This window comes from Mytilus trossulus, chromosome 14 (assembly GCF_036588685.1).
Source record: "Mytilus trossulus isolate FHL-02 chromosome 14, PNRI_Mtr1.1.1.hap1, whole genome shotgun sequence".
NCBI lineage: Eukaryota > Metazoa > Mollusca > Bivalvia > Mytilida > Mytilidae > Mytilus > Mytilus trossulus.
This window is the reverse complement of record NC_086386.1, coordinates 19,555,943-19,572,603: the sequence shown is the minus strand read 5'-3', so window position 1 is coordinate 19,572,603 and position 16,661 is coordinate 19,555,943. Positions and strand designations below refer to the sequence as shown.

The following is a 16,661-nucleotide window of genomic DNA, read 5'->3' as shown; positions in this document are numbered from 1 at the left end:
TGCATTTGCAGCTGTTTGTGAATTTACATTGTATTCATCATCAGTGGCGAAAATATTCCTTTATGATGATAATGATGACTTACCAAGTATTTTGAAACTAAATAAATATAGCGTCATGAATCACACAATGCAGGTCGGGTTTGATATAAATAGTTTTGACATGTTTTGCACTGAATTTACTTTGTTAGTTTTTCAAAGTTCTTCAACACGTCTTTTGAAACATAATTACAGTGTGTCATTGGCAAATCTAAACAACTCCAGTTCTTATTTTATGATTGTGACATGTTCTGTTTATAATAAGAAAACATTTAGTACTGCCCCTAATTTACTTTATATCACCTATGTTAAATCGGAAAAAAGGAAATAACTCCAATAAGATGTCATTAGATAACATCGGGTGAATTTAACTAAATCATCTTCAAAGGTAGGCGAACAATTACGAAAACATATGTTTTGTGAATATCATCTAAAAGTTTCAAGTTTATAGACAGTTACGAGAACAAGAAAAGAGGGCGGGAAAAGATAACTCATTAAAATAGTTTGACATTCTTTGTAGATGATGGACCTAAATTCGAATCATACTGGAAAAACATGATCAGGCAAGAGCGCTGCAGGAAATTCTATTTTAGAAATTGTTCGAGACTTTTGGTTCATCTATTCGGGATTATGCTTTGATTGTTTTCACAAGATCGGAAGAATAAGAAAGAGAAGGAAAGTCTATCAAATCTAATATTAAGGAACCGGGCTCACCTCTAATCGATTTCGTTGAGAAATGCAAGAATAGATATATTGGGATAAACAACAATGCGAACGGATCATACTTAGTTGATATGGTGACGGGAGTGGTAAAAGCTATAAATGATATAGTAAACAATAACAACGGAGGCCATTTTACCAACAAAATAATTGGTGAAGCTAGAGAAGTCCATACCACTTTGAGTAAAGCAACGGCCATGCAGGTACTAGACAAATTAGATAGTAATCCAGATGAGTTTGACGAAAATGAATTCGACGATATTTCTTTACAAAGCCATGATTCCGGTGTGTCCTTGCCAAATCAATCTTTATTCGAAAGGTGTATCTGTAGAATGTAATAGTTTGGTGACAGATTTGAATGAAATTATCGATAAATATGAAAAGAAAATTCTGAACAATGAAGAATTCAATAAAACTATACAAGAACAGTCGAAAAAGGAGGTTGAAGATATCGACTTGCAGCTGGACAATAAAAATAAAGAAGTAAAAGATATCACCGACGATTCAAACCATGTGAAAAACCAGCGTCGTACATTGCAGCAACAAAAGAGTGAGCTCAAGAACAAAACAAAAATTGATATTAAAGAAAATGATTTAAAATTAAAGCAGCTGCACAAAATAAAAAGAAAACTTGCGATGCAGAAATATAATCTCCATCGAAAAAAAATGGAATTAAGACAGAATCTTTCAAAAGAGTCTGACAGTTTGCAAACCATGATTAGAACAAATGAAAAGGGTTGTTTGATTATGTAGACTTTAAGTTACTGGTAGATAAAGATTAACAAATCTTTAACTATGACTTTATTAACTAAACAAAATTACAAATAAAATTCTGGATTTTTAATCAATTATTCATACATTTCCCTTGTAGAATATTCAAAACAAGTGGACCTTCGCAGTACAGTAAAAAATCCTTCAGTATATTTTCAAAATATTAATTGACTGATATTGTTTACTTTCTAAAAGCTGTGAAACTCATTTATGTAACCATATGGCATTTCTTTTCCAGAGGCACGGAATTGCTTTTTAAACAACCACATTTTTGCTAAACGCATTTGTATTTACAAACTGACAAACATGTACAGAAATGTAGTCAATTTCATGCAATATATACATATATTTGTTTAAAAATGAAGGGAAATGCTATAATTACCAATGAGACAACTATCCACCAGATTTGAAAAAAGTTATAGAAGTTTTATTTAAAATCAATTAACTATATACTAAGCCTTAGTTTGTGAATCTTGCATATTTGGAAGACAGATAAGAAAATAACACTAATCAGCTGTTTGTCATGGTTTACATCTTTGAAAGATTTGAATATCAAGACTTTTATCCAACAAAAAAACTATTTTCGTTTCATATGTTTTAATAGTGTTGTGTTTTGTCTGCTCAGATGTATTTTTTTTAATCATTTGTTTCAATTTGATTGATTTTTGTATTAAGTTTAAAATGATTTGGTGATTTCTGTTACAGTTTTTCTGATTAATATGAACACTTGTGTCTTGAAATTTTATATTTAAGCTGGTTACAAATCTTATTTTATAATATGATTTTACTGTAAATATATTATTTAAAGTGTTTGTATCAAGCGATTGATTTTTAGATTGCCTGCCTCAATAGTTATCATAGGTACCATGCTTAAAATTTGAAACGCCACCTTCGCGTTTCGTCTACATAAGATTTATCAATGACGCTCACATAAAAAAAAGTTAGAAACAAGTATAACGTTGAAGAGCATTGATGACCCAAAAATCCAAGAAGTTGTACCAAATACGGGTAAGGTAATCTATTCCTGGAATAAGAAAATCATTAGCATTTCGAATAATTAATACTTTTGCAAACAGTGAATTTATAAAATTACCATAAAATGACACCGTTAAATGTGACAAAATTTTGTGGTGTATTTTGTTGTTATCTCCTCCAACTTGTTTAATTATGAATGATACATGTATGATAGAAGGCACTCATATAATGATAAATCCATGCATCTGAGAGGAGAAGGTCCTGATATAATGGTGGATGCATGTCTGATAGAAAAAGTTCCTTATATATTGATGGATGCATGTCTAAGAGAATATAAAAAAGAAGATTTGGTATGATTGCCAATGAGACAACTATCCACAAAAGACCAAAATGACACAGACATTAACAACTATAGGTCACCGTACGACCTTCAACAATGAGCAAACCCCATACTGCATAGTCAGTTATAAAAGGCTCCGATAAGACAATGTAAAACAATTCAAACGAGAAAACTAACGGCTTTATTCATGTAAAAAAAAAATGAACGAAACACAAATATGTAACAAATAAACAAACGACAACCACTGAATTACAGGCTCCTGACTTGTGACAGGCACATACATAAATAATGTGGCGGGGTTAAACATGGTAGCGGGATCCCAACCCTCCCCTAACCTGGGACAGTGGTATAACAGTAAAAGATAAGAACGAACTATAAAAATTAGTTAAAAAAGGCTTAACTCATCAGATGGACAAAAATACAAGTGGACGTTGCCGGGTACTTATACATCCCGACACAAAAAGACTTAATTAACAGATCTGAGCGTAATCGCAGTTATCTGACAGCTAGTTCAAAGCCACTAACAACTAATATGCATCTAAGACTAAACTACAAATCCGCACACAGCCAACATCCAATGGGTTTAGTGTAAAGTCGTCATAAACAGCCAGAGAAAAATATGACCTTGTGCAATGCCAAGTTACAGGTATCGACAAAGTGTAGATACCATACTAGTTATATTTAGTTAGTTTTTAATCTACTGATAACAAAATCAATATTTATACCAATAAAAACAATATTTAATGATCTTATTACAGTGTTGAATAGGTAACCTTTTAGAATAAGTTTATTTAAAGGAGCGACAAGTCTACACGGATCATTTCTAAATTTCCGGGCATGGTTAACAACATTTCCGTAAAAATGAGGATGTGCTATCCCGTTTGAAATAAGTTTTCTACAGGTACAACCGAACTTCAAAACCAAATCTTTATACCTTTGAAAAAACTGGGAGAAGGTCCTTATATAATGATAAATCCATGTCTGAGAGGAGGAGGTCCTTATATAATGAATGATGCATGTCTGAGAGAAAAGGGTCCTTATACAAAAGTGGATGCATGTCTGATAGAAGAATGTCCTCATGTAATGGTGCATGTCTGATAGAAGAAGGTCCTTCTACGATGATGGATGCATGTCTGAGAGAAGGTCCTTATATAATGATAAATGCATGTTTGAGAGGAGGTCCTTATATAATGATAAATGCATGTCTGAAAGGAGGTCCTTATATAATTATGGATGCGTGTCTGAGAGGAGGTCCTTATATAATGATGGATGGTAGTCTGATTGAAGGTCCTTATATAATGATAAATGCATGTTTGAGAGGAGGTCCTTATATAATGATAAATGCATGTTTGAGAGGAGGTCCTTATATAATGATAAATGCATGTCTGAGAGGAGGTCCTTATATAATTATGGATGCGTGTCTGAGAGGAGGTCCTTATATAATGATGGATGCATGTCTGAGAGGAGGTCCTTATATAATGATGGTTGCATGTCTGAGAGAAGAAGGTCCTTATATAATGATGGATGCATGTCTGAGAGAAGAAGGTCCTTATATAATGATGGTTGCATGTTTGAGAGAAGAAGGTACTTATATAATGATGGATGCATGTCTGAGAGAAGAAGGTCCTTATATAATGATGGATGCATGACTGCGAGAAGAAGGTCCTTATATAATGATGGATGCATGTATGAGAGGAGAAGGTCCTTATATAATGATGGATGCATGACTGAGAGAAGAAGGTCCTTATTTAATGATGGATGCATCAGTGAACGAAAAAGGTCCAAATATAATGATAAATGCATGTCTGAAAGACGGTCCTTATATAAGAATGGATGCAGTCTGAGAAGAGAAGGTCCTTATGTAACGATGGATGGTAGTCTGATAGAAGGTCCTTATAAAATATTGGATGTATGTCTGAGAAGAGAACTTCCCTATGTAATGATGGATGCATGACTCAGAGAAGAAGGTCCTTTTATAATGATGGATGCATGTCTGAGAGAAGAAGGTCCTTATTTAATGATGGATGCATGTTTAACCCTCTTGCTGCCGAGTTTTTTCTTGCTTTCTCGACGTTTCTTATCTGTGAAGTTGCAAAACTTGTGCCTCTCTGTAGAACTGCGTTTTCCCGCCGTCCATAGTTTTTCCCGTGTCAATGGAGCAGTTATTATGAAAAGTGATGTATAAGTAATTTTACGGAAGTTCTTGCTCTAAGATTGTCATAAACGATGTTTTTAATAAAACATTATTTAAAAATACAACTTTCCACCTTGGAATATATTTTTTTTTTATCTTTCTTGTCTTAAAATAAATTGAAAATAATATACCAACTGCTATGCTAGCTTTGAAGACGACTTTGTTTTATCTTTGTCAAGTGAAATGGATAAACGATTCTTAACCACCTATAAAATACTAAAATATTTATTCTCGTTTTTTTTAATTTGGTAATTGGTAAAACTGTAAAAAAAAAACTCTCAACTCATTATATAAACGGCAAAACAACGGCATCCAATGAAAATGAAAATAAAAACAAAGCGTTTACAAATTAGTAAAAATAAATAAAATCTACGAGCAGCTGTTCTATGATTCTCTATAGATATAGGAAGATGGGGTGTGAGTGCCAATGAGACAACTCTCCATCCAAATAACAATTTAAAAAGTAAACCATCATAGGTTAAAGTACGGTCTTCAACACGGAGCCCTGGCTCACACCGAACAACAAGCTATAAAGGGCCCCAAAATTACCAGACTGAGTGTAAAACCATTCAAACGGAAAAACCAACGGTCTAATCTATATAAACAAAATGAGAAACGAGAAACACGTATATATTACATAAACAAACGAAAACTACTTTACATCAGATTCCTGACTTAGGACAGGTGAAAACATTTGCAGCGGGATTAAACGTTTTAATGGATCCAAACCTTCTCCCTTTTTCTGAAACAATAGCATAACATCACAACATAGAAAAACACACGATAAAATATCAATTGGCAGACGTAACTCAATCAAAAAACGTATGATTCCATAAACTACTTCTTGTTGTAAAGTATCAAACGAGTCAGATTAAAATTTTCCTGATTTCAATCCTTGTTTCGGTAGGCGATGATATATTTTTCATATTAAATTTATTATCGATATTCATTTTGCTTATATCTTAATCATGTTTATTATTGTTTTGTTGACCACTTATTGCTCAAAGTTTTAGAGAATACAAATACAAAAACATAGTAAAAACGAATGAAGAAATTCTCTAAAATGAATTTCTTTTGTCTACAAATTATCCTGAATCAATATTAATTCATTTTCATTTACTATGATTAAAGAACACACTGTAATTGACATACACGAAATATCTTTAAAATCTGTTACTATAATTGATAAATTGTGCTCTTCGCAACGTTCAGTGGCAAGTATTTCATGCAATATTAAGGACGTCTGAAATTCAATATACAATAAATCTATTGCTCAGTGGGTCCTACAAAGTAAAAAAAGATCTGTGGCGATGACTGAATGTCAGAAAAAAAGTTGCCACTGGGAAAGAATATATATGAATAGAAATCATTGTGTCTACTACTAATTAAACATTCCCATTTCGAATGAAAATTCAAAAAAAATAAGTCAGTGCTTCCATGATGAAACAGGTTTAAAATGTATTGAAATATCGTATGGCAATATTGTACAAGTAAATCGGTAAACATGTGTGTGCACTTTTACAAAAAAAATCCTAACCGAGATTTCAATCCTTGTATTTGAGCCCTTAATAAATTATCCAATTCTTTACATGAAAATGACGAACTAAATAATTAGTTAACACGTTCAATAAGTTGTTATTATAGTACTTACAAGCTTATGATCCTGTATCATTTCATGACATCTGTTTTAATTATACTTTTAAAGCATTTTAGTCAGTTTGCTTCATTCCCGCCAAAATCGCCCTTTTGACGGCGTCTTTTGACGTTGTCGGTGCCCCTGAGTATTGTGACGTTACAATGGACCTTTGACGTTCTACACAATCAACAAGATTTGTGTAGAATCCATAAATGTCCCTTTGGCAGCAAGGAGTTAAGAGAAGAAGGTAGTTATATAATGATGGATGCAGTTCGAGAAGAGAAGGTCCTTAAATAATGATGGATTCATGTCTAAGAGGAAAAGGTCCTTATATAATGATGGATTCATGTCTAAGAGGAGAAAGTCCTTATATAATGATGGTTGCATGAATGCGAGGACACGGTCCTTATATAATGATGGGTGAATGACTCAGAGGATAAGGTCCTTATAAAATTATAAATGCATGTCTGTGAGGAGAAGGTCATTATACAAAGATGGATACATGTTTGTGGGAAGGTTCTTTTTAAATATTAGATGCATGTCTGAGAGGAGAAGGTCCTTATATAATATTGTATGCATGTCTGAGAGGAGAAGGTTCTTATAAAATGAAATATGCATGTGTGAGAGAAGATGGTCCTTATGTAATATTTGATGCATGTCTGAGAGGAGAAGGTCCTTCTAATAGGATGGATGCATAGCTGAGAGGTGTCGGGAATACGTGAATTAAGGAATAAAACGTTGCATGTTCTAATAATGTAATCGATCTATATAATGCCCAAGTATACAAATGACACGTCACAAAGTTTTGACGTTACAATATAAAACATAAGTGATGTTCCCGCGTTGTGTTCGCGCCGTATTTACAACACTCATTTCAGTATCATTAAACAGACTGTTTATATCGTTGTTGTTATTTAAATCTTTTCAACCTATATATCTTTTGTTTTCCAGACGACCAGACAATCTTATTGTAAATCAGTTTACTGGTCAATTTGAATATTTCTAATATGTCAAACGGCTTTTGAAAGGAAGAACCTAAATATTAAGGCATAATCACAATTAAAAATGTTGTCTCTTTGACACATTCCCCATTTCCATTCTCAATTTTATGAGTTAGTCTGTCCTTAGCGTAAACACATCACGATCCCGTTTAGCGTTATAAAGTGTCGTCGTGATATAATATTTTTGGCAGATACGACGTTATGCAATTCAAAAAGTGAGAATGAATAATCATTGCTGACTAGTCCGTTTAAATATTTAAAATAAGATTGGAAGGATACAGTAAATGAGAGCCTTACACCCGGAAGTGGCCTTTAGCTGACTCCTGGAAAATAATAAACACTAGTTCATATTTGTCCTTTTACTTTTAGTTCATAGTTTAAATTTTGAGTAAATAAGTTACGTATTCGCAGACTAAAGGTTGATACTTGTTGTATTGTCTGAAAAAGCGAAGTTTTCGACCATTAATTTTGTCTCACATTTTGAAATATTTAAACTATGTTTCTTTTATACATTCTTGGTTTAAGATGTTTAGGTTTAATCCTGGTGTCTAGGAAATGAAAGTTATGGGATATTTTCATTTACATAGACTTTCAGTAATTTAATTCAAAATTTACATGATTTTAAATTTAAATTAACACCGAAAATATTATTGACAACTATAGTGAATATTTTACATCGACTGAAGTTATTTGTTGGTCTTAACGGATATGTACATCCCATACAACCGGAATGTGATTCAATGTTTAGGTACATAATTATAAAAACAGGACTGAAAATCCAAAGGTGGGTTCAATTTCTTTATTGTCTACAAATTATTAGGTACTAGTCATAAATTTTTAAATATTGAATAAATATTACTTTTGTATTCTAGTTAAACATGTCACATTCATGTTACTGATATTTCAGATTAGTTTTAGCATAGAGCGTTCCAGTACAAACGTGTAGCATTTTATATGATCCAACGATTTTCATTGGATTTTATCAAAGTTTATTTTTATATATACTTTAGATGATATTAGTATTGTCTAGTTATTGATTAAGATAATTATATTACAAGATTATATATTCTTATGAAAGTTTTTCTTTACATTTTAATCAAGTAAAAATTAAATTCACAAAAATACTTAACTCCGAGGAAAATTGAACACGGAAAAAACCCTCATCAAATTCAAAATCAAATGATAAAACACATCGAACGAATAGACAATAATAGTTATCAAAGGTGTCAAGATTATAATTAAGTACGCCAGACACGCGTTTCGTCTACATAAGACTCATCAGTGACGCTCATATCAAAATATTTATAAAGCCAAAGAATTACAAAGTTGAAGAGCATTGAGGATTCAAAATTCCCCAAAATTGTGCTAAATACGGCTAAGGTAATCTATGCCTGAAATAAGAAAATCCTTAGTTTTTCGAAAAATTCAAAGTTTTGTAAACAGAATAGGAGTACTTTTTAAACACTTAAACGTTTATTTCATTTGAATCAATTAATTTATGTGAAAGATTTTAACTGATTTAGTCATTAAGAACGACCCGATTCAAGCTCAAATATGAAAAATCTACCAAATATGCCGAAAGCTGTCACTTTTCAGATGTTTTTTTTACCAAAAATGAATGTGGCCGCATCCGTGTTCATCGTCAACCTTTATATATGTTATGTATTATCATAAATTACAACTTATATTTCAATATTAATGATGCACACGAATGCGGCCACTTTCGTTTTTACACGAAAACCGTCTAAAATTTAACTAAAATGCTAGAATTGTGAAGATTTCAGTAATTTAGCATGACTTAATGGTGTTAGTACTCAATATGTGTGCAGTGTATTTACAAAAACAGCCCATATTTATGTAGCAGAAGCATTCTACTGTCCAATAAATAACTGAAAGTTTACATTTTAACAATTTTGTTTGTAAAACTGCTATATTTTGGGACCAAAAGGGGTCTTTCTGGACCTACTCCTTTATAAAAATGACCACATTATTGATATTCATGTCAAACACCGAAGTGTTGACTACTTGGCTGGTGATATCCTCGGGGACGAAACGTCCACCAGCAGTGGTATCGACCCAGTGGTGTAAATAGTTATCAAAGGTACCAGAATTATAATTAAGTACGCCAGACTGTCACATTTCAAACTTGGTACAGACATTTTTAAATGTAGAAAATAGTGTATTGAACCTGGTATTATAGCGCTAAACCTCTAATATCTATGACAGTCGCATCAAATCCATTATATCTGAAACAATGCGTGAACGAAACAAACATTATAGGTTAATAAAACACTGTCGATCTAGTTGAAAATATAAAAAGGAAGATGTGGTATGATTGCCAATGAGACATCTATCCACAAAAGACCAAACTGACACAAAGATTAACAATTATAGGTCACCGTATATTAGTTTATTTCTATTTTTAGGAATATGGCTGGTTTGAAGATCCTTATATGTGAATGTACTCTACTAGTACTAGTCATCTTTTGCAGGTATTTCTGTTAAAACATGTATATTTTGTATTGAATATGGATGTCACCCACGCGCGCACACACACACACACACACACCAACACACACCTACAAACACACACAAATATATAACCATTTGCAATTATGGGGAAACCTTGATTTATTAAGTTGAGGGCAATTAGAAAAAAATAGGAATCCAGCAGTGTAAAAGAAATATATATATAAGAAAAGAGCATGTTTTGTATGAGGAGGAGACCCCGTGGATTATTGTTTGTTTTATCCTTTAAATTTATACATGTGAACCTCACAGTAGTTGTTAATACTTGTTAAACTCGGGAGTACGGGTTGAAATTAGTCGTATATTTTTGTGGATATTCGTTTTACTAAGTAGTTTGTACTTTGCAAAAAAAGAAAACATAGATAATGGTTCAAAATTAAATCAACTGAAAAATGACATCCGTCACAGATTAAGAAAACAGAGGTATCTAGATCTTTACATTATTTCTATCGACAATCAAAGAACTTAAATGAATCATCAACAAATTTGTATTGAAATTTATCTATATATCGATTTGTGAGGGTAAATATTATTCTATTGTAGAAACACATATCAGACTCAATCAGACATCATTAACTGTGATTTTGTTATAATTGGTGCCGGAACAGCCAGCTTAACTCTGGGCAGCTTATTATCAGATGTCCCATACTGGAAAGTTTGCATTTTAGAACGTGGCCCTATGGAATCGAGAATGGATGGGTGGTATACTAACAGTTACAAGTTTACTACTCCTCATGATCCGATGTGGCTAACTTCTCCTGTTTTACAGACAATGGAAAATAATAAAAATACAAACAGAGATGGACGAAATATATATATCCCAAGATTTCGTGGTCGTGGTGGAACATCTCGCGTTTATGGAGCAATAAATAGAAGAGCTAGTCCTGCTGTTCTTGATTTGTGGCCAGATGGATGGAAACATGACAATTTGACCCACTATTATAAGAAGATGGAAGATCATTATTGTTATTATGACTCAAAAGATGTTACTGGGATATCAGAAGAAGATTGCAAGAAATGGCATGGTAAAGGAGGTGCAATGCAAGTAAATACACAGATGGAGGAGGCATTCCAGAAATTCGCAAGGGAAATGAAATATCTTTGCCAAAAGACCAGTATGCCATGGGGTGGTTATGCTCATAACTACAACGGTCATTTGGAAGATAGAATAAGCTGTAGTGTTTTTCAACAATTCAAAATGAGGACGGAAAAAGTTGGAAAAGACAATTTTGTTCCTACACCGGAGGCGCGAAATAACCGAGCGTCACAGACGGCTCGTGGTAGCAGTTTTTCAGGTTATTATGAACGAAGACAGGACCGAGCTAACCTGCATGTCTTTACATCTACAACTGTAACGAAAATTTTGTTTCAAAATACAAAGGCAATAGGGGTCCTATGTTTGAATGAAGATAGTGAGAAAATTTTAACATTTTACGCCCAGAAAGAGGTTATTGTTGGGGGAGGGTCTTTTGATACCCCTCATTTACTTCAGGTTAGTGGTATTGGTCCCAAAAAACTTTTGAAGAAGATTAAAGTTGATATAGTCGCTGAAAATCAACACGTTGGACAGCATTTATGGGATCATATCTCCGTGCCATATGTACTCAAGCTCTCACCTGAATCAGACGATTTATTTTGCACTGATCCAGACAGTAAAATACCAAAAGTAAATATTGATGGTAAAATTTATGATACAAGAACATTATCCAGTATCAATGGTCCTTTTTCATGGATTTTGCATTTGAGATCAAACTTAACTCGGCCGCTACAAAATATGTCTGACATTCAGATATATGTGATGGGAAATTCCAAACTTTTTGACGAAACAGGATCATTGTGTACCGCTCCAACAACTGGTCACAGTGATTTAAAGGAATATGGTTTCTCTGGCGATGAAGATGATACCGTTGATTCAGAAGATTTAAACGAAGGAACAATTCGTATTATTGATCAGTGGCCAGAATTTCGAGGCTCTATTAATGCTGTAACAGCCAACATTTTTGATAAGCCAAAATTGGATTATGGATGGACATACTCTGAAGATGGTATACCTACAAAAGAGTTCGAACAAGTGTCCAAACTATTCAAAGACCAAATTCGAATGCTACGAGAAATGTATTTTGGTGCTGATGTTCGAGAAGAGCTTCGTTCTTTAATTGTTGATGAAGTTGCTCCAGGTAAAGAAATTGATACGGATGAAGAACTTGATGCGTGGATGAGGGGAATGTTTGTTTCAGCATTGCATCCAGTAGGTACATGTAAAATGCCTGAATGTGCAGATGAATTTTTACAAGTGAGGGGAGTGTCTAAGTTGCGAGTATGTGATGCTTCAGCGTTCGCCACACAAACCGATGGAAACCCTGCCGCAACCCTCTATGCAATGGGAGAAAAACTTGCGGATATGCTCAAATTTCAGTATTTAAAGTACGTTAAAGTTGCTATACGTCAAGACTTATCAATTCCAGTTGAATCGACTAAACTGGATGACCCGGATATTACTTCTGTTCAATCATACACGAACTGTAAAGACACTAAGGTCTTGAGCGAATGGATATCAACGGGGAAATCAACTTCTGCAATAATTTACCGGTGGTCACTTGTTTGCAATGAAAATTCGAATATAAGGGATATTGCAGATAAAGTCATTAAAGCAACACTTAACTTGAATATTGACTATAATAAATGTTCTACAGAAGGCTTCCCAAAGTTTAACCGTGAAGAAACTCCCCCTATTAATGTAGAATCTGGACCAAATCATCAAGAATCATCTTATGTTTTTATAGTATGGTGTAGGGCATTTGAAAATGTGAATCCTAATGATCTGTGGAAATCTGTTGGTTATTTTAACGGAGATAATGGAAATAATCCTGGTTCAAAAAAATGTTTTAAACTTAACTGCGAGGAGGAAATATGTTCAATTCTAAAATATATGAACAACGATGCTAGAGAACTGATTTTTTCGGAACCAGAACTTAATTTACCACTTAAAAACTATGTTTCAACAAAGAAAATTGTGTCTAAAAACTATGGAAAATCATCTTGTTATGTACGAACTGGATCATTTAAAAGTAATGCCGGTATAGATTGGTATGATGGACTTGCCGGACACCTACTTGAAGATGTGTATTCTGCTGATGGAACTAGACGATCACGACAATACCCTCCACTGAACCGTCTGAGTGGATGGTGGACAGAAAAAACGGATGGACTTTTATATTACGAATCCAAAGGCCTTAAATCTAGTTTGAATCTTGCAGCATTTGATTTAGACGGAACTCTGATTACAACGAAATCCGGAAACGACTTCCCTATAGATGAAAATGACTGGGAGTTAAAGTTTCCTGAAATAACCGAAAGACTGTACAAGAATCGAATCGAGGATATCAACAATGTTATAATGAGTAACCAGAAAGAAATTGGGTTAGGTTTGCAAAATAAAGAAGAATGGATGACAAAAATAGAGAACATAATTTCTAAGATTGGAGTACCAATGTATGCTTTAGCTGCTACACAAGATAACAAATACCGAAAACCGGATGTTGGAATGTGGGAATATTACCGATGTTCTTTAAACCAATTCAGTTCAATTGAAAAGTCCGATGCAGTATATGTTGGTGACGCAAATGGTCAAGAGGGAAGGCCAGATTCAGACAAAATATTTGCTGAAAACGTTGGCATCAAATTTAATAATCCAGAAGAATACTTTCTTCCTTCATATAAAAAATATCATGATGACCTTTAATATTCAAAGGATATTGTAAATGGAATATTATAATGTAGTAATTATATGCAGCTGTTAGTATTATACATAGCATAGTCCTACTCGTAACGCTTATTCGAACATAAATTGTTTCTTATTTTATTTTTAAAAAAAACCTGATATGACAGAAAATTCACAGCTACCAGTTTTATTTGATAGACACAATTATTGTCAACAATATAACAAATCATCAAGAAAAAAGTGCTAACATCAGTATCCGCATACCACTTGTTCAAAAAAAATGTCTACAAAAGAAACGTAAAAAGAACTAAATAATATTCTAGTAGTCTTACAAGTTTGGTGTGTAAAATTTCGATGAACTAATAAGGGCACGTAGACTAATATCTTAAGTCTAAAAACCAAATTACTAAATATATTTCAGTAGTGCTTTTTTCAAATTTTCTCTACTCTTTACTATAACAACCCCTTCTTTCTCCCGGCCAATAAATAAGTCGCATTGGTAGCCCAATCGATAATAGGTTCAAACTTTGTTCCCCACTTCATTAGTTAATCAAACTTAAATTTCCCATTAGTGTTAAGATGGATATTCCCTACTTAATCAGTAGCACCCTATTTAAATTGAAAACTACCCAGATATCTCTGACAAGTAAATGCTTGTTTTAAAACGAAATATCTCGTATTATTGTTAAAAAAAAACGTTTTACACAAGATAGCCTAAATCACCAGGTTAAATGATTTGACTGAGTAGAGTATATTGTGACAGCAAATATTAATTTGTTAACTTCTTTTTTTCTGGCTTAGCAAACATTATTGTAAAAGTAAAGATGTAAATGTGTGTTATTCTTTGGCTTATCTATTAAACTTAAGCTCATATAGCTATTTTTAGACAATTTATATATTTAACAATCCTTGATCAGTAGTTCATCATGTTTCTTTAAGCATTTTGCTCAGTCATAGTAATGTTTGTACTCATTAGTTTCGTTATTTTATCATTGGTATTTTAATAAAATTTGCATAATTCCAATAGTTATTTTATCATTGGTTTTTATCATAAAATTTGCATATTTTCCACGGCTCGACACAACCAATCAATAGATGTCATTTTTGCTGAACTCTTATCTATCAATTTTTATACTTATATCTCAAAAATTGCGATAAAAATAATTTATCATTACAAATACTTGTTACATGATCTCAATACCGACTGCTCTTGTTCTAGCTCTTAATTAATAAATAATCAGGCTGAACTCGTCATTACTGCTGACTTCAACATTGTGCCGAAATATCGTAATCCAAATATCATGAAAAAAAACACAACTTAAATATTCAGTCGAGGATTATATTTTTTTCTTTTCAACATCATCAACACTACCACCTTAATCACAAACAACATAAACAACAACACCAACAAAATTAACTGTAAGATGGTAGCGTATCTCTTATTGATTCCGAAAATGCAATGTTTAAGACACCTTTTTCATAAAATGAGGTAGATAATACGCCACTTCCAGTTTAATCAAAGTCACTACCGGTGTCAAATAACAGATTTTTTATATTGATTCCGAAAATAAGTGGTTTTCATATCTTTTTCTTTGATGTTTAGATAACATATCCTTTTTCATAAAATGTGACATAAAAAAAAATAATTTCCCTCCAAAATCGGATTTTTATAAAATTTCGGATTTTTTCAAATCTATTCAAAAAAAAAAATAATCTTTTCTTCACTTAAAGCAATAAGTCATACAGTATGAATATACCTCTTAAATTGGATTACACAATTGAGTGTTAATATAAGTTGCTCTTGAATTCAGTTAGTTTGGTCATGTTAATAATATTGTGTCCTATGTTTTTGACAAGGAAAATTTCATAAACTCCTATTGTATGAATTGAATAAACTAACCTTTCACATCTGGAAACTAGATATCTTTATTCTCGAATAATATTTCAATTCAAATAGCCAAATAGAATTGTAATTTGAATGGTACAGATGGTTTAATTTTTACCATAAAAAATATTAACAGTACAATTATCACTTATGTCAGATACTTCTTATAAAGTACAAACAATATGACATCAACATTGCAGAAATACCATCAACAAGTTATGCTTTTTATAAGCAAGACAGGATTTTCCTCTAAAAAATAATAAATACTTTTACAGTATCGACACACGATATTTGAACACGTATAAGTTTTAATAAAAAGCTTTTTTATGTAGTATATTTAAATACTATTATACATTGTTACTTGTCTTCAATTGAATGTTTCATTTTTTTTACTTCAGTGACTTGTCTTCAACAAGAGGATCAAAGAAGACAAACCATTCAATTTCACCTTCAGATAAATTGATGATGTTCTTTCCTTTATAATTCCCACTTTTCTATTTGGCTTTCATTAATATATCATCCACAACTAGAAAATAATGAAAGAATAGAGACGGTTTCCTCCGCCTTATTTTTAGACTTATACTTTGATTGTGACACCAATGGGGGCATCAGAACCAGACTTTATCATAAATTTAATTTTTAAATAAATACATTTCCCCACCTTTAGCAGCTATATACAACTTCATCTCCATATATGCGATACACATTTCCCAGCTCATTCGATGTTCAAGAGCTTGCATGTGCTTCTCAAATTTATAAAACGTCATCGGTGTCTGAGCAGAAAGTTGATTAACAAGGATAATGTCAAAGAACTTGTTTTTTTCTAAAAAAAAAAATCACCGAGAGAACTTGA

The 16,661-nt window shown here is 32.6% G+C and overlaps 1 protein-coding gene across 1 annotated transcript; it reads left to right on the top strand.

The window, feature by feature from the left end:
- Window positions 1–8,359: 8,359 nt before the first annotated feature.
- LOC134695598 (uncharacterized) lies at window positions 8,360–14,856 on the top strand. The gene is made up of 3 exons (XM_063556876.1): window positions 8,360–8,457; window positions 10,100–10,165; window positions 10,746–14,856. The coding sequence occupies exons 1-3, from the start codon at window positions 8,414–8,416 to the stop codon at window positions 13,942–13,944; spliced, it is 3,309 nt and encodes a 1,102-aa protein (XP_063412946.1). The 5' UTR covers window positions 8,360–8,413; the 3' UTR covers window positions 13,945–14,856.
- Window positions 14,857–16,661: the final 1,805 nt, after the last annotated feature.